The sequence below is a fragment of the Jaculus jaculus genome, chromosome 2, assembly GCF_020740685.1.
Source record: "Jaculus jaculus isolate mJacJac1 chromosome 2, mJacJac1.mat.Y.cur, whole genome shotgun sequence".
Taxonomy (NCBI): domain Eukaryota; kingdom Metazoa; phylum Chordata; class Mammalia; order Rodentia; family Dipodidae; genus Jaculus; species Jaculus jaculus.
The window spans coordinates 67,966,159-67,985,019 of record NC_059103.1 but is presented as its reverse complement, the minus strand read 5'-3'; the positions used below and the strand labels follow the sequence as shown (position 1 = coordinate 67,985,019).

Genomic DNA, 18,861 nt, shown 5'->3' with positions numbered 1-18,861 from the left:
CCTACTACGGCGGTGCGGTCGGCCCAGCGGGCTTGGTCGTCGCGCGTGTCCGCGAAGGGCGCGCGGGGTGTGTTTTCGGCCCGCCAAGCCGTCTCCGCCCTCCAGGGGCAAGGGGCCGCGGCGTCCGCCAGGGGCCCGTTTCGAACCGGCGGGAAAGGTCGTTGACGGCCGGAGCAGGTGCGGGGACATGGTTGTGTCGCCGCCATGTCTTCATGTCTAGCCTATTTCTCCACAGCCCCATGGAGCCAGAGGAGACGGCGGGGAGGCAGCCCAAGAAGGGCAAGAAGAGGAGGCGGGCCGGGGCAGCAGAGCCGGTGACACCCTCTGGTGGTCTCGAGGACGGCCAGTCCCGGGCCAAGGTGAGCCACTGCGGATTCCCCAGCGGGTGGCGTAGACGCCCCATCAACATCCTCCTCCCACCGAGCATGCGCTCTGATCTGTTGGCAATGACACAAATATCAATTACCCCGGGGCTCTGATTGACAATTTTAAAAACTGGCCAAGTGTCTGGAGCACAGAATATTTAACTTCTTGTTTAAATTTTTCTTTATTTCAGAGAGAGAGAATGGGTTCCCCAGGGCCTTCAGTGGCTGCAAACAGACCCCAGGTGCATGCGCCACCTTGTGCATCCGGCTTATATGGGTCTTGGGGAGTTAAGCCCGAGTCCTTTGTCTTTGCAGGCAAACGCCTTAACGGCTAAGCCACATCTCCAGCCCTTAACAAATTTTTGTTACGGTTTTCTGTGTACCAGGGATTGTCCTCAGTCCGAGGCTTAGCTTTGTACTGTGAACACAAAATTCTTAGTGCTTCATGAAGTTTGTATCCATGAAGGGTAATCATAAAGCTAATCATCATTCCTAATTAAGTTTTAATTAATTTATTTATTTGTGAGAAAGAGTGCCGGGGCCTCTACCCACTACAAATGAACTCCAGATCTATGCACCACTTTGTGCATTTGGCTTATGTGGGTCCTGGGGAACAGAACCTGGGTCCTTTGACTTTGCAGGCCAGTGCCTGAACAGCTAAGCCAGCACTCCAGCCCACCATTCCTACTTATTAAGAGCTAAACATACTTCATCCCTTCAGCCATTCATTAGATTTTTGACCTAAGCACTTGATGTAATAAGTGGATAAATAGCTGTTATTACTGTGACATATGTTCTAGTCAATAAAGACAGAAGATAAATAATAGAAGTTGCATGAAATGTTGGAGTGGAATTAGTGTTAATTTACTAATGGAATTAATTTAAAAAATAATAAACAGGAATAGTTTACTTTGGCTATTAGATGAGAAAGCGAAAAGAATCTGATAAGAAATGTAAGGTCATTAACAATTTCACTTTATTTCCAAATGTCAAAAGGCAGTAAAAATACTATTGCCCATCTAACACTAGAAAACAGCTGCTGACACTGCAATGCTGTATTCTTTCCCTGTGTATTTTTTTTGTATTTCCTTCAGTGTCCTGCATAATCACCACAAAACCCTTAAAATCATGAATATATCACTGCCATCTAATTATCCCTCTTGAGTTTCTCTACTTGTTTTATTTAACCATTTTAGCAGCAAAATCAAGCATAGAATCTTGATAAATTTACTTTTAATCTCTCCTTCAGTCCTAACAATTCCTCACTCTTTTGATATATTTGACCGTAGTTGCTTTGAAAGACTTCTAGATGTAGAATGCCCCTCAAATTTATTTGTTTCTTCATGGATTAGAATAGGTTATACATCTTTGGCAGAAATATCACAGAACAGATTCTGTCTTATAGTTTATATATGTTTGAATCAATTGTTGGTGATATTAGCATCTAGAGAATGTCTGCTAAACTCTACTTTTCTTGGGTGTTTCTTCAGTACACTTTCTTTTTTAAAATACTTTTACTTATTTGAGAGAGAGAAAATGGGTGCACCAGAGCCTCCAGCCACTGCAAACAAACTCCAGATGCATGCACCACCTTGTGCATGGGCCTTACATAGGTCCTGGGGAATTGAGCCTCAAACCGGGGTCATTAGGGTTCACGGGCAGGGGCTTAACTACTAAGCTATTTCTCCAACCCCCACTTCCTTTTTTGTATTTTGTTTTATTTATTTATTTATTTGGTTTTTCTTTTTATTTTATTTTATTTTTTTTATTTATTTGAGAGCAACAGACAGAGAGAAGAGGGAGCTAGAGAGAGAGAATGGGCACGCCAGGGCCTCCAGCCACTGCAAATGAACTCCAGATGCATGTGCCCCCTTGTGCATCTGGCTAACATGGGTCCTGGGGAATCAAGCCTTGAACCAGGGTCCTTAGGCTTCATAGGCAAGCGCTTAACTGCTAAGCCATCTTTCCAGCCCTTATTTGGTTTTTCAACGTAGGGTCTCATTCTAGTCCAGGTTGACCTGGAATTCACTGTGTAGTCTCAGGGTGGCCTCGAACCCACTGTGATGCTCCTTCCTCTCCCTTCCAAATGCTGGGATTCAAGGTATGTGCCACCATGCCTGGCTGCATTTTATTTATTTATTTTGAAAGAGAGATATAAGGAGGCAGATTGATAGAATGGGCATGCCAGGGCCTGCAGCCACTATATACGAACTCCAGACACATGGGCCAGCTTGTGCATCTGGCTTACATGGGTCCTGGGGAATCGAACCTGGATCCTTTGGCTTTGCAGGCAAACGCCTTAACTGCTAAGCCCTCTCTCCAGCCCCTCAGTCCACTTTCTGTTGATCAGTGTGAACTTCTGTTTTGTTCAAACACACACCCCTATGTATATATATACACACATATACATAGTTTTGTTATATTTTTGGTACTAGGTATTGAACATAGATTCTTGAGCATGCTGAACAAGTCCTCTGCCACTGAGGTATGCCCTACCTTTAAATTTTTTTTTTTTACTCTTTGAGACAAGGTTTCACTAAATTGGCAAGATTGGCCTTAAAGTCACTCTAGCTTAGGCAGGCCTTGAGCCTGTGATAATCCTACCTCAGCCTCTTAAGTAGCTGAAATTAACAGACCTGTGCCACTAGAACTGGCTATTCTGATGTTCCATCTAAGATTTAGGTTATCTTCTCTGTCTTTATGAAATGGCTCCATCATTCATTGACCATGTCATTACATTCTGGTGAGAAAGATCTGTGCTTTCCTGGCTCCAGCCTTAGAATCAGCCATTTCTCCTGGAATGCTTATATCTTTTTAGTGGAAAATGATACTTATAAATTCAAAATTTTGGACCTATAGGTAGATTCATTGCTATATGGATGTCCGTGATCTCCAGAGATCATGGTAATGGATATTGTTACAGTCAGGTTACCATTGCTGGTAGAAATCATCCAAGAGCAGCTTGTGGGAAAAAAGAGGTTTATTTTGGCTTATAGTCTCAAGGGGAAGCTCCAAAATGGCAAAGGAAAACAATGGCATGAGCAGAGGATAGACATCACCCCCTGGCACACATCTGGTAGATAATAGCAACAGGAGAGTGTGCCAAACACTGGCTTGAGGAAACTGGCTATAACACCCATAAGCTCTCCCCCAACAATACACTGCTTCCAGAAGGTGTTAATTCCTAAATCTCCATCAGCTGGGTTGCATTCAAAATAACTAAGTTTATGGGGAACACCTGAATGAAACCACCACAGATTTGTATGTATATTTGTATATAAATAGAAGCATACATTTCGTTTCCTGTATCCACGTATAATGAAAGCTGAAAATTCACATTAGTATATTTTATTTCTAATCCAGTACCTCAGAGTTTATTATAGTTTGTCCTTTTTCGTATTTCTAATGTTTTTAGTAGAAGTCTTGACTTCCGTTATATTCTATATATTTGATTAGTTCTCAGTTAATTGTCACCATTTCCCATATGCCTATCCTCTTTATTGTCCTTGGGACCCATCAGCTTGTATTAGATAATTGTCCTTTAAATTGCTGTTATCACTCTCACATGGACACTTACTGTTCAGGTTCTGAATCCCATGCCAAGCCACTACCTACCTTAATGAGTTTCTGACATCAATCTGGTGCCCAGGCGTTGGTGTTCCCTTACACGATGACCTACTCAGGCTTTGATACTCCATGCCGGAGTACCTTCCTATACAAATGTAACAGACAGATTCAGGTTCGCTGAGATGAACTTCCAGACCAGGCACAGTTTGGAGGAAGGGATTTATTGAAGCTTACAGATCCAGGGAAAGTTCCATAATGGCAGAAGAAGCTGGCCTTTCTTTATAGGTCCAAGCAGGGAGAGAAGCACAAGCCAAAAGCCACACAGCACAGCACACTTCAGGAACTCCAGCTAGGCACACTTAGCATATCTTTAGATTGAAATCTCACTGCACCTTAAGATCCGCCCACTGATAACCTCCTCTAGGCAGAGGGTGCAGATGCAAACTACAAACTAACAAAACACTGAATATATTGGGGGTCATCTATTCAAACTACTACTACATTCCACCCCTGGCCCCCAATAGATTCATAACCATCACACATTGTAAATTTTACTCAGTTTAGTTTCAAAGGTCCTCACAGTCTTAACCAATTTAATATAGTAAGTCCTGCCAGGTGTGGTGGTGCATGCCTTTAATCCCAGCACTCGGGAGGCAGAGGTAGGAGGATCGCCGTGAGTTCGAGGACACCCTGAGACTCCATAGTGAATTTCAGGTCAGCCTGGGCTAGAGTGAAACCTTACCTCAAAAAAACAAACAAACAAACAAAAAACAAAAAGATAGTAAGTCCTATAAAATCAAACAAGTTAAATGCTTCCAACATATAAAGGCACAGAGTAAACGTTTTCAACTGGTATGCATAGCAAGGAGAGACTAAAACAGTGAAAACTCAACTACCATCAAACAAACATCAAATTTCTGCAGTTCAAGTCCATTACAACCAGAGACTGATAGTCTCCACATTTTCCAATTCTGCCCCTCCAGCTGGGCAGAGTAGCCAATGGAACACTTCCATTCTAGGCCAACAGTGCACTCTGTGGTAGCCCTTGAGCATAGTCCTGGAGTATCCAAAACATCTTCAGGTCCTCCTGTAAACCAAGGTCCATCTTCTGAAGGCTTTCAGTCTATCAGGGCGTCAGGCCCAGCCTTATGCCATATCTCAGCAGCAGCTCCTTGAACTGTGTGCAATTCATGACCATTCCTCACATTTTTTATGTTTCTGAAATGAATACCAGGTATGCAGAACACAGACATATTCTTAATTCAGGGACGAAATGAATCATAACCTTGAAAAGCAGGTTCCTTCTGCAGTCAATTCTTTCCAAAAGAGTTTGCATTTCTAAGATAGTCTTTCCTTAGGCACCCTTTCCATTGTTTTAATGTAAAGCAGTTGGGCCATCTTCCTTAAGATTATTAATGTGTTTATAATAACAGGTTCAGTAACCTAAAACCAGTCTCAGTGCCTGTAATTTTAACTTGCTTGAGCCTTTCTAGCTTAAAAATCTTAAATATCTTAGTCCAATTATTTTCAGCCAAGCACATCAGTCCATTACAAATTTAACCTTGATCAAACTCTCTGGGCCTGGACAGCAGGACACAGCCAGCCCTTGTGCCAGTAGCCCAGTTCCAACAAAGTCCTCTGCAGTCTTTCCTTCCCTTTAGAAAGCTTATAAGCCAAGTCTTGAAGTGCAATACAATCTGCACTTAGCATTCTCAAACTCTCATCAACTTGGCTTACCACTCCAAAATACATTTTCACTTGCCAGCACCAAGTTCATGCCCACCCCTCCAAAACAAAAGTTCCCAAAGACCAATACCCACATGGTCAGGTTCATCTTAGCCCACTCCTCGAAACCAACTTCTGTAGCAGATAGATTCAGGTTCACTGAGATGAACTTCCAGACCAGGCACAGTTATGGAGGAAGGGATTTATTGCAGTTTACAATCCAGGGAAAGTTCCATAATGGCAGAAGAAGCTGGCCTGCTTTCACAGGACCAAACACACAGAGAGAAGCACAAGCCCAAAACCACATGGCACAGCACATTCAGGAACTCCAGTTAGGCACACCTTGCCTATCTTAGATTGAAATCTGAAACCCACCACCACACCTTAAGATCCACCCAGCGACACCTCCAGCCAGGGGGCTGTAGATGCAAACTACAAACTAATAAAACACTGAATATTATGGGGGCCATCTATTCAAACTGCCACAACAAATGTCTTAGACTTGTGCTGATAATTCCAGTCTGGCTCCCCGTCAAGACATCCTTACACTACTCAGATTATTGACATCCCATATTTAGTAACCATGATTACTTGTCAGTGTGTCTGTGTGCACATGTGGGTATGGAGGCCAGAGGGCAACCTGAAAAGTGCCAACTTTTTTGACAATTGTATATATGGACACAATGTATTTTGATCATGTTCACCTCTTGTTCCCCTTCCACTCCTGCCTGAATCCCTGTTACCAGCTAGGTCCCATTTTTCATGTCTTTTTGAGACCCACAGAGTTTAGTTAGGATTGCTTGAATGAGCATGGTTAGAGTAGTGTCTATACCACTGAATAAAATAACTTTTCCTCCACTGGCAGCCATTAACTGATAACTGCTCAGGGAGGAGGCCAGTCCATTATAGAGTGTTGATGGGGCCAGTCTTGTGTGGGTAACCCCAACTGCTGCATAAATTTTTATTTATTTATTTGAGAGAAAGAGAGAGAGAATGGGCATGCCAGGTCCTCCAGCCACTGCAAACGAACTCTTGATACATGCCCCACCTTGTGCATCTGGCTTACGTGATTCCTGGAGAATCAAAACCGAGGTCCTTTGGTTTTGCAGGCAAACACCTTAACCACTAAGCCATCTCTCCAACCCTTCTTCTTCTTTTGAAGTAGGGTCTCACTCTAGCTTGGGCTGACCTGGAATTCACTTTGTAGTCTTAGGGTGGTCTTGAACCCACATTGATCCTCCTACCTCTGCCTCCCAGGTGCTGAGATTAAAGGCGTGCACCACCATGCCCAGCTTGCTGTATATTCTTGATTACAGTGGTCATGTCATCTCTAGAGGACAGTGTTGTACAGTACTCCTTTCCCATCCTCTTGTTCTTAAAATTCTTACTGCTTCCTTTGCAGTGGTCCCTGTGAATATCTGAATTAACAACCACTTACTACAAAAAAAAAAAAAAAAAAGCTTCTCTGATCAAGGCTGCAAGTAGCACTATTGTATAGATTGTACTAACACCATCTCGTTGGACCAATAATTTCAAGATAGAATTACTGATGGAAGAAATGAGTCTTAGACAGGATAAGATACTTGCCCAAGATATTTGAACTCAGGTAGTATGTTTCTGGGACTTGAACTCCTCACCATGATACTCTGATACTCAGATAAAAATGAATGTGGTCAATATCTCTGCATTCTACTGGTGGTTTATATATTTTCTATTGTGTGTCTTTTTTATCTTTTTCTGCTATCTGAGTCTTTTATTATAACAAGCAGAAACTACATTAATAACCAGACATAAATGAACCCCTCCTCCCTTTCTGTTGTGCATATGTGTGTGGAGGCCAGAGGTTGACATCTTGGGTGTGTTTCTCAGTTGCTACCTTAATTTTATTTTTTATTTTATTATTAATTTATTTGACAGAAAGAGGGAGAGTGAGAGAATGGGCACACCAGGGCCTCCAGCCATTACAAACAAACTCCAGATGCATATGCTCCCCCCATGCGTCTGGCTTACATGGGTCCTGGGGAATCGAACGTGGGTCTTTTGGCTTTGCAGGCAAGTGCTTTAACCACTAAGCGATCCCTCCAGCCCCCTTAATTTTATTTGTTTGAAAGAAAGAGGCAGATAAAGTGGCCACTAGGTACTGCAAATGAACTCCAGACACATGTACCACCTCGTGCATGGGTACTGAGGAATCTGGGCCCTCTGGCTTTGCAGGCAAGCCCCTTAACTGCTCCAGCCCCTCCACCTTAATTTTTTTTTTTGGGGGGGGGCTATTCGAAGTAGGGTCTCACCTGGCCCAGGCTGACCTGGAATTCACTATGTAGTCTCGGGGTGGCCTCGAACTCACAGCAACTCTCCTACCTCTTCCTCCCAAGTGCTGGGATTAAAGGTGTGCGCCACCACTCCCAGCTTCCCTCCACCTTAATTTTTGATGGGAGGTTATCTTGTTGAACCTAGAGCTTACCAGCTTGGCTAGAACAGCCAGCAAATCCTAGGAGTCTCCTGTTTTTGCCTTCCCAGCATTGGAATTATAAACTGTCACTACCACCCTTTATATTCATGTGGGTGCTGAGGATCAGAACTCATGCAAGTACCCTCTGAGTCCTCTTTCTCCAGCCTACAAAGCCTGTTTTTTTTTTTTTTTTAAGGCTTCATTGAATTTCTTGTTGCAGTGGGATAAATTTTGACTCCTTATATGACATTGATGTATGATTTGATGGCCTCATCACTGTCCTAATACTCAGTCCTCTGAAGCATTAAGTTTTTAGCTCCAGCCAAACTATGCTACACTGCTTAATCCCATTGTCATTCTCTCTGAATGAAGCCATCCCCAAAACTTAGTCTCTCTGCTCCCATATGTTTATAAAAGCACTTACTATGCTGTTTGAATTGTCTGCATTGCATTTTTCCCTTAGTAGAGTATAATTCTTGGAAGCTTTAATTGTATTTTAATCATGCTATTATTCTTAGCACAAACCAAGCATATTTCATGTATTGTACCAGTACTTATAAGATCTAATAGCATCATACCACAATATTAAAACAATCAGAACCTAGACCAGTTAACTAGTTTATTGCCAGCCTTGATCATTATGATTTGCTCTGTCCTGATTTGTCTTTGCAGAAAGCATGCTTATCTGCCATTTTATATGGTGAAAATTGTGAAGTAACTTACAGTCAGCTGTGTGAATTGCTCAAGTATGCAGTTCTGGGTAAATCCCATGTTCCTAAACCCAGGTATGAGAGAAACTGTAGATATCTGGTGTCTCGAGAGCCCTGTGTAGCTTATTGATGCTGTTTGCCATAAATTAGATCCTAATTTTTTAATGGTTGCCAACAGTTATTTGGGAATATCTATAAAAAACTCAGAGATCTGGCAAATATCCCTGTATTCCCACTAGGCAACAAGTTATCAAAATGAGTGGTACTCTTCCTTTTATTCACAATGTCTATCTGGTCACTGTAGATACTATAGCTTGTTTGTCCTGTCATAGACTCGGGTGTGTGTGTTTGTGTGTGTGTGTGTGTGTGTGTATGTATGTATGTAGATACTATAGCTTGTTTGTCCTGCCATAGACTCAGGTGTGTGTGTGTGTTTAGAAGCAGAGTCTTATTCTAGCCAGGCTGACCTGTGTAGTCTCAGGGTGGCCTCAAACTTACAGCAATCCTCTTACCTCTGCTTCCTGAGTGCTAGGATTAAAGCTGTGCACCATTATGCCTGGCTCAGTTGAAATATTTTAATTTTAGTTAGAAAGGGTAAAGGGTATTTCACTGTTCTAATGTCAGTGACTACTAAATGTCTTATTTATTTTTGTTATGTCCTATAAGGAGATTTCAAATGCTCACATTTCCTGAGGAAGGTGGTTATGAATTGGCTAGATTCCTCAACTCCTATCAGTCTGTTCACTAACATTGAATTTCTTCAAGCCAGATAGCCAGAATTTGATATCCTGACTTAGTAAAGGTTGAGAAGATATTGAGATCTTGGGGATAAACATTTGTAAAGTGATTTTCATTCTGATTTAAAAATAAATGTTAATGGGACAGTGGATTTAAGTACCTTGAATTTCACTTGATTTGAAAGCAACAAATATTTATTTCAAGAGGTTTATATTTGAATTCCCTGTAATAATAACTATCTTCCAGTTACAGAATCAGTGGGTGATAAAAAGATTCAATTAGCTGACACTTTTTTTAAAATACTTGTTTTCTCTATGTATGTAACTGACCTATAGCATCATTCTTAGTTGCATTGGTTTGATTTTTCAACAGCTGGTGCCAGCTTTTACACCAAAACCACCTGAACAAGGTGGTGGTTTTTATCCTGAAGGGAATGAGTCAGCTTCTCTTCTACAGGTTCTATTTGGAGTTTGGATTTCTCCGAAAGACATTCAAACATGTAAGATGAGAAAACTTTGTATTAAGGGTTAAATCCGGGCATCCCATCCTGAGACTAGGGCATGGATCTAATAGTATGTTCCTTGGCAACCTAACTAAACAAGCAACAACAGGAATGTAAGAAGCAAGTTACTGAGGCAGAGACTTCATGCTAAGATTAGATTTGTCTCTGAATTTCATTGATAATCTAAGCAAAGCACTATGTCCAACTTATAGTATGAAGGTCTCAGATTAATTCTGCTTAATTAGGGGTATAGGGTTTTATTAGTTATAAAATTTATAGAAAGTCTTCATTTTTTTAACCTTTTAAAAAAAATCATAATGTTGGGCCTCTTGATGCATGCCTACAATTCCAGCATTCATTCTGCTGAGGCAGAAGATCATGAGCATGAAGCCAGCCTGGAAAAAACCTAAACAGTTTTTACAAAGAACAAAATAAGATGTGGTGTCCTTAGAATAGTATCTGGAGCTGAGTAGCCCCTGTATCTTGAGAAGAGGTATGTGTTCTTCTCTGTCCCATGGTTTGCTCCATTCCATACTGACCTGTTTTATAAAGATGTTGCTTAAGACATTTGAGTTGATGGGCCCCAATCTGAGTCCACACTTTTATTTTTGCTTCCACTTATTGACCACTTCCTCTATGATAGGCCCTAATTACCACAGTCATATTGCAAGAGATTTTTTTTTTTCCCTTAAGTATTGATTTGAGAGAGAGAATGGGCACACCAGTGCTTCTAGCCACTAAATAAAAAAAGAACTCCAGATGCATGTGCCATCTTGTACATCTGGTTTATGTGGGTACTAAGGAATTGAACCTATATTCTTAGGCTTTGCAGATAAGCACATTAACCACTAAGCCATTTCTCCAGCCCCCAGACTTTTTTTTTTTTTTTTTAAATCAATGCATATAGTTAAGGTGTAGGCTTTTCTGGTGGTTTGAACCAACACTAAAGGTCTAGACCTTTTTTAGTATTTCATCTGATTTCAATCATGTTTGTAAGAAATACTAATCTATTTTCAGAAATTTCACTTGCCTCCTCCATCATTGAATTTTCTATCAGACATCATTGGGATGCAAAATAAAAAAGCAGCTGGAGATTGGCCCATGGCTACTCAAGGTATGACTGTGACTCTGGTTTGATGATTTGCCCATTCTAAAACATATTATTGTTTTAGACAAAGGTTATTGTTGCAAACAAAACTCAGTTCTTACTAAATCAGACTAGCAGTTTTATTTTTTGAAAGGAAGTTTATAAGAGCTTGGTAAATGGCTCAGTTGGTAAAGTGCTTGCTACACAAGAATGAGGACCTGAATTTGGATTACCAGTACCCATGTAAAAGTCATACATGACAGTGCACACCTACAGACCCACCACTTGGGAGATAGAAATGAGGTACTCTGTAGCTTGCTGACTAGCTTGTCTAGCTGAATCAGTAAGCAGTTGAGGAAGATACATCAACCTCTGACCATACATGTACACGTGCATGCCATACACACACACACACAAATGTTAAAATTTGGCTAGTAAGTATCCAAGAAGGTTAAGACACCAAGGACCACAACCAAGGTTCATGCCTTAGAAGCTGTGTTTAATTTGGATAGACAAGGATATCTGTATCACTGACATTGGACTCCTTATAATTACTGTGAAAAATCCTTCAACTCTGACTAGTTCTTTATACCTCCTACCTGATGTATTAAATATTTATTTATTAGAACTTAAGTTCCATCTAGAACTTAGGTTCCATAGGAAATGTTGGTTTTTTACATTGGCTAGAACAATGCCAAGCATATAAGAAGACATTGTTTTGGCTGAATTATTTTGTTATCACACTGCACAGGTTTTTCTTGTGTAACTTCAAAAAAATATATTCTTCTTTCCCCATCCTTTTTAGTTTTTAATGTTTTTTAATATTTTTATTTATTTGAGAGAGAGAAAGAGGCAGGGTGAGAGAAAGAGAGCAAATGGGCGTGCGTGCCAGGGCTTCCAGCCACTGCAAACAAACTCCAAATGTACATTCCCGCACCCCCTCACCCCCGTGCATTTGGCTTATGTGGGTCCTGAGGAATCGAACCTTTGCAGGCAAATGTCTCAACTGCTAAGCCATGTCTCTAGCACTTTTGTAATATTTTCTTTTTTATTCCCCATCCTTTGCATGAGAGGGGCAGAGAATGGATACAACAGTGACTCTAGCCACTGCAAGTGAACTCCATACTTATGTGCCATCTTGCATGCATGTGCAAACGTGTGCACATGCTTCACCTTGTGCATCTGGCTTATATGGGTTCTGGAGAGCCAAAGCTGGGTGCTTAGGCTTCACAGGCAAGAGCCTTAGCCACTAAGCCATCTCTCCAGCCCCATTTTCTTTTTTTATAAAATATTTTTATTTATTTATTAGGGGAAGGAAGAGAGAGATGGGGGGAAAGTAGAGACATGCCATGGCCCCTTGCCACTGTAAATAAATTTCAGGTACCACTTTGTGCATCTGGCTTTATGTGGATAATGAGGAATTGACCCCAGGCTGGCAGGCTTTGCAAGCAAGTGCCTTAAACTGCTGAAGCTTACCCTCCCACTCCTTTTCACTACATTTTTAATAGATATTTGAGGTTAACATCTCTTATACTATTCATTATGGCACTTCCTTTCTCAGGAACTTGTATTGCTCACCATTATGTATACAGTGATAGACTGAAGTTCACACTTGAGAGCCTAGCACACATATTAGTATGTATGAAGGATATATGTGGACGAGAAAGGAACCTAAGTTACTCTAGTGAAGAGCTGTTGCTATCCCATTCTTCCTTCTTCTTTCTTCTCTCTTCTTTTTCCTCCTTCTCCTTTTTGTTTTGTTTGTTTGGTTGGTTTTTCGAGGTAGAGTCCCACTCTAACCCCAGATGAACTATGTAGTCTCAGGGTGGCCTTGAGCTCTCTGTAGTCATCCTAGTGCTAGGATTAAAGGTGTGTGCCACTACACCCAGCTCTATCCCATTTTATGATCAACTTCTTTGTATTTTCTAGCCAGTTCTCTATTTTCTAGTTAACATTCTGGAAGCAGGCAATCTGATCAGCATATTGTTGTCCTATTTAAGTATGTCATTGTTGCAGTTACCTTCTTGTTGCTGCCATAAAGCACCCAAACCAAAAGCAGCATGTAGGAGGAAAGGGCTTATTTTGGCTTACAAACTTAAGGGAAAGCTCCATGAGCAGTCTCTGACCATTTTCAAATACATTTTTTTCCTCCTTTATCTTTCTTTAATTTTTTTTTTTTTTTTTCAAGAAGAGAAACTGAGAACGGGCTTGCAAGTGCCTCAAGCTGCTGCGAACTAACTCCAGATGCATGTTCCACTTTATGCATCTGACTTTACTTGGACACTGGGGAATCAAAACTGGGTTGTAAGGCTTTTTAGGCAAACACCTTAATCACTGAACCATCTCTCCAGCCCTCCTTTACCTTTTATACCCTCATTGTTATAATTCATTTAGAACTTTTTATTTTATTTTTTGTTTTTCGAGGTAGGGTTTCACTGTAGTCCAGGCTGACCTGGAATTCACTATGTAGTCTCAGGGTGTCCTCAGTCCTCCTACCTCTGCCTCCCAAATGCTGAGATTAAAGGCGTGCACTACCATACCTGGCTAGAATTTATTTTTTGTTTGTGTTTTTGGTGTTTCGTTTTCAGGCATAGGCTTGCTATGGAGGCCAGGTTGGCCTCAAATTTGAGATACTTTTGCCCTAGCTTTCTAAGTGCTGGGATTACCCACATATCTCAGCATATCTAGATTCTCTTTTTATGTTGTTGTAACTATATTAGATTTCAGGCTCCTTGCAAGTTTGGCTGGTCATTAATACCTTTTTATTTTTTACTGCTTAGGTTGTATAGAAGAATGTCAGAATGTTCTAACATGCATTCCACTGTCTTTTTTGTTTCAGAAACATTATTTCCTGCCAGTTCAAAAGTCAGTATTAACCTACAGAATAACCCCATTATTCAGAAATATGGTTGTAAGAAAGTGGGCTTGACCAGATGCCTTCTGACAAAGGAGGAGATGAAAACATTTCACTTTCCATTACAAGGTTTGCTTAGACTTAATCTGGTATTACTGACAGTTCATTTAAATGCTTTTATTGAGCTTTAGTTTCCTTGTTGCTTTCTAAATGGCTTAATCTTAATTATTCTATCTTCTTTTGGAAAGTGTACCAATAACATTTTAAGTGTTCTCTAATAATCCTCTCATACCACCCCTCATTTCTTCAATAGTAGAACAGATCTGTGCTTCACATGAAGCCTGCCAGATGTGGTGCAGGACTGGCTCCAGAGAATGCCATAGGAGCCCCCTCTCTTATTTTTACTTGCTTTGTTCAGAAAGAAAAATGAAGTATGGGGTTATTTGTGTATATGTTATTCTTTCCTAGTACTTACATGGAAAGAGTCCGGTAACTTTGGATTTAGTGTTTTCTCTTAAGAAAGAATTGTTACTTGTAACTCCCAGGAAGTCCAGGTTCCAGGACCTCCTTTAATAGCAGCCTACATTATTCTTTCAGAATCCAACAATAAGTGGGTAGAAGAAAAATAATATATTTCCTCTTATTTAGTCTTTATATTTCAAGTGTCTAACACAGGGAAAGTGCCCAGTAAATATGATGCTTTAGTTTCCCTAGATGAATCTTGAGTAATATTTACCTTCTCTAGTACATAGCTGGAAAAATATCTTATTCTTTTTCTTCTTAGGTTCTCCTAACTGTGAAAACTTTATACTTACTAAGTGTAATGGTTCTGTAACAGACTGTAGTCCCCTCTTTGGACTTGACTGTGAAATGGTAAGTAATGTTTCTGATTTCAGGGCATGTTGCAAACTAGAATTTAGTAGAATTTTTTTTTTTTTTTTTAGTCTTAATGTACCAGTGAACCAATGTATTCTTTAAATATGTGTGTGTGTGTGTGTGTGTGTGTGTGTGTGTATTTATATTTGAGAGAGGGGAGGAGGAGGCAGATAGAAATAATAGGCATGCAGAGGCCTCTAGCCACTGCAAATGAACTCCAGATGTGTGTGCCACATTGTGCATCTGGCTGTACATGGGCACTGGAGAATTGAACCTGGGTTCTTAGGCTTTGTTGGCAAGCACCTTAACCACTAAGCCATCTCTCCAGCCCTGAACCAATGTATTCTGTCCTAATATTCAATTTAAACAGCTGAGAGTGAGCCCTTTAAAAAGACATTTGGATATTTTTTTTCCAGATGAAGAATCAGTATAAGTTTTCCAGCTAGTTGCTATATTTAATCAAGTTTTTATTTGTTACTGTTAATTTGAAACTATCTTTTTACTTAGTATTTTATCCCTCTTGTTCCCAAAAAGACTTTGCCTTAATTTTCACTGGTTTTTGGCTTAGTTTTATACATTAAAGGTTCAAGATAGGATTTCCCTGCTTTCGCACTCCTTCCAAAGACAGTGGTTCTTTGCTGGTAAGATTCAGCAAATAGTTTCTTGATCCTTGCTTGTTTGATTGAGACAAGTTCTTGCAACATAGGCAAAACTGGCTTTAAACTACTCTCATCCTTGCAAGTGCAGGAATTATAACTATGTGCCACCAACACATGAATAAGTTTCTTAAGTCTTCATAGAGTGGCTGAGGGCTAACATTTTAGAATTTGGCATAACAGGGTCTATCCTGGCCTTACTGGTTGGTGATTATGTCACTTTGTATACTCTCATCCTTAGCTTCTCCTATGAAGTGGGTTAATAATCAAGGCTATTTTATAAAGTTAGAGCGTACTTAAAAAAAATTGCCTACCCTAATAGTACTTACTCTACAGTGGCTATAGTAATATTCCATAAATGGTAAATATAATTATGATTAATTACCTAAAATCAACTTTAAAAAAAAAAGATAAGAATCTCCCTATATAGGCTAGGCTGTTTGAACTTTCCATCCTCTTGACTTCCTTGAAAAAATTCCTTTCTCAGAGACACTGTATTCCTTCAATTAAACCATCTTGAGCAGAAGGCTTTGCTTTTCTGTGATTCATACTAGAGCCTCTAGTAAGCAAACAGCTTTGTGGCTTTCTGGCAGGGACCCTGGTAACTGAGTGTAGGTGACAAAGAGGAAGTAGACAGTAGATAGTAAGAGGAAACAATGACTTTGCTATTTAAAAGCTTGAATATATCTTGGTTTTTCAGTGCCTCACATCCAAAGGGAGAGAACTAACACGTATTTCTCTGGTTGCTGAAGGAGGGTATTGTGTTATGGATGAACTGGTTAAACCCGATGACAAGATTCTGGACTACCTCACCAGGTATTCTTTACCTCATTTACTTTCAGATCTTCTTAGGACTGTCATTCTGGAATAAGACTAACAAAAGTGATCCTCAGTGTTTCTTTACTTAAGTTTTTGATGTAATTTCAGAAGTACACAATAATTAAGGAGAGAAAAGGCCATTGAAACATTACTTTTTCCTTCCATTGAAATTGTACCTATGCATTCATGCTTATTTAGGTATAGAGGGACCACCATGCTTGTGATGTTGGTCATCTTGCCAGCAGACAGTTGGACAGTATTCCTAGGGAGTAGTCATATAACAAAGGTGCACGCACAAGCATGTTTATATTAGTATTACAAAAATATGAGAATATAAATGTCTAAAACACAAAGAGAGTGTCTTAAAGTAGGGGATTAGTTTAAAAGGTCATAGAATACTTGTTTTTTAAAAATATTTTATTTTATTTATTTAACAGAAAGAGAGAGAGAATGGGTGTGCCATAGCCTTCAGCCACTGCAAACGAACTCCAGGTGCATGCACCCCCTTGTGCATCTGGATAATATGGGTCCTGGGGGATCAAACCTGGGTCTTTGGCTTTGCAAGCAAACACCATAAGTGCTAAGCTATCCCGCCAGCCCGTGAATACTCATTTCTTGAAAGGATGTGCTAAATTCACTTGATATACTTGTAACAATCAAACAAGCATATATACTATGATTGCATTTTATGAAAATAAAGTATATCCATGACTGTGTATATCAAGAATATGGAAGGATATGTACTAAGATGTAAAACCTTATAATCTTTGTATAATGAGATTTGGGTTTGACTTATTTATATTTATATTTTTTATAATAGACATATACAAAATATAATTTTTATTTACTATAAAGCTTGGAAGAAAACCTTGCTAGTATTCTGATTTGTCTATTTCTGTCCTTTTATTGAAAGTTTTTCAGGAATCACAAAGAAAATTCTCCACCCAGTGACGACCAAACTCAAAGATGTGCAGGCACACTTAAAAGAACTGCTTCCTCCTGATGCTGTGTTAGTGGGCCACTCCCTAGATGTGGATCTCAGAGCACTGAAAGTGTGTATCTGATTGCAGACTTTATTTTCTAGTTCAAATGCATGTTATATTTATTCAAGTACCTTAGGTTCTTTTACCACTAGACCACTTTTTGTTTCTTTAGCATGTTACTCACTCATTTTCTTTCCTCCTCAGATGATACACCCATATGTTATTGATACCTCATTGCTTTATGTTGGAAAGCAAGGCAGAAGATTTAAGCTAAAATTCTTAGCCAAAGTTATTTTGGGGTAGGTTTATTATATTATAGTGTCCTGATAATTGCACTTATTAGCATATATTACCTAATTTAATGACTTTCCAAATTAAGTCACTGCTGTCTCTCCTAGTTTACAAATATTCCTTCCACTTCTTATGAAATGAAGAAATTATGGGAATACAGCTGGGCCTGACATGTAATCTCACCTAATCTGGAGGCCAAGGCAGGAGAATCACATGACTTACCTGTGCTACAGAGTGAGTTTAGGCCAACCTGGACAACTTAGTCATACCTTGTCTTAGAATGAAAAGTAAAGAACAAAAATCACTGAGGATATAGTTTAATGGTACAGTACTTGCCTCGCATGTGCAAAGTCCTAGGTTTAATATCAAGTATCATGGAAAAAAAGATGTTATAGGATGAGAGGAAGGACGTTCATTCACAATTAAGGCTTCTTGATTGTTGTGATGTGTATCTGAAATTTTTGTTTGTTTGTTTTTTGGTTTTGGGGGGGCCAGGCAGGTTCTCACTCTAGCTCAGGCTGACCTAGAATTCACTATGTAGTCTCAGAGTGGCCTTGAATTCAGGGCAATCCTCCTACCTCTGCCTCCCAGTGCTGGGATTAAAGGGGTGTGCCACCACGCCCAGCTTACGCTGAAACTACATTTGGTGATTAAAAGAACTAATAATGTTCCTATATATGTAAATTTTATGTTCACTTTCTAGGAAGGATATACAGTGCCCAAATATGCTTGGTCATGATGCCATAGAAGATGCTAGAACAACCCTTGAATTGGCTCAGTATTTTCTTAAGTATGGACCAAAGAAGGTTAGTATCTTTGACCAAAATGTTTGCTTTAATATTATGGCACTAAATGAGACAAACATTCATAAAAACTATATTGTACTCTTGGAATGGAGGAACATGCCATTGTTTCCATAGCAGTTGAGTGAGTGTAGCTTTGAAAGGACAGTTTCTGAGTACTTGTAATATTTTTTTGAGAGGGACAAGATAGGTTGAAATGGCATTTCTCTATGTATCTTGGCCAGCTTGAAACTCTTTATATATACAGACCAGGCTGTACTTGTGACACTCATTTCACCACTACCAGTATTATAAGCATGTGCCACCTCACTCAGCCTATTATAATGCATTCTAGCCTACTAGATAGTCCTGTCACATAATAAGTCCCCTGGTGACTAATGAAATAAATTATAGTCCATGTTTCCAGATAGAATCTCAAGTAGAATTCAATATG

General features: G+C 39.9%; 1 protein-coding gene across 4 annotated transcripts in view; it reads left to right on the top strand.

The window, feature by feature from the left end:
• Window positions 1-53: 53 nt before the first annotated feature.
• Rexo5 (RNA exonuclease 5) overlaps window positions 54-18,861 on the top strand; it is a 45,123-nt gene continuing 26,315 nt past the window's right edge. For 2 of the 4 annotated variants that reach the window (XM_045142843.1, XM_004665408.2), the window contains exons 1-10: window positions 86-359; window positions 8,782-8,894; window positions 9,930-10,056; window positions 11,077-11,173; window positions 13,986-14,129; window positions 14,785-14,873; window positions 16,233-16,348; window positions 17,265-17,403; window positions 17,539-17,633; window positions 18,329-18,431. In XM_045142843.1, the coding sequence (XP_044998778.1) occupies window positions 213-359; window positions 8,782-8,894; window positions 9,930-10,056; window positions 11,077-11,173; window positions 13,986-14,129; window positions 14,785-14,873; window positions 16,233-16,348; window positions 17,265-17,403; window positions 17,539-17,633; window positions 18,329-18,431 (1,170 nt within the window). In that variant the 5' untranslated portion in view covers window positions 86-212. Of the gene's footprint in view, window positions 360-8,781; window positions 8,895-9,929; window positions 10,057-11,076; window positions 11,174-13,985; window positions 14,130-14,784; window positions 14,874-16,232; window positions 16,349-17,264; window positions 17,404-17,538; window positions 17,634-18,328; window positions 18,432-18,861 lie in introns of all 4 variants that reach the window. The other 2 variants (XM_045142842.1, XM_045142844.1) reach the window with 2 other exon arrangements.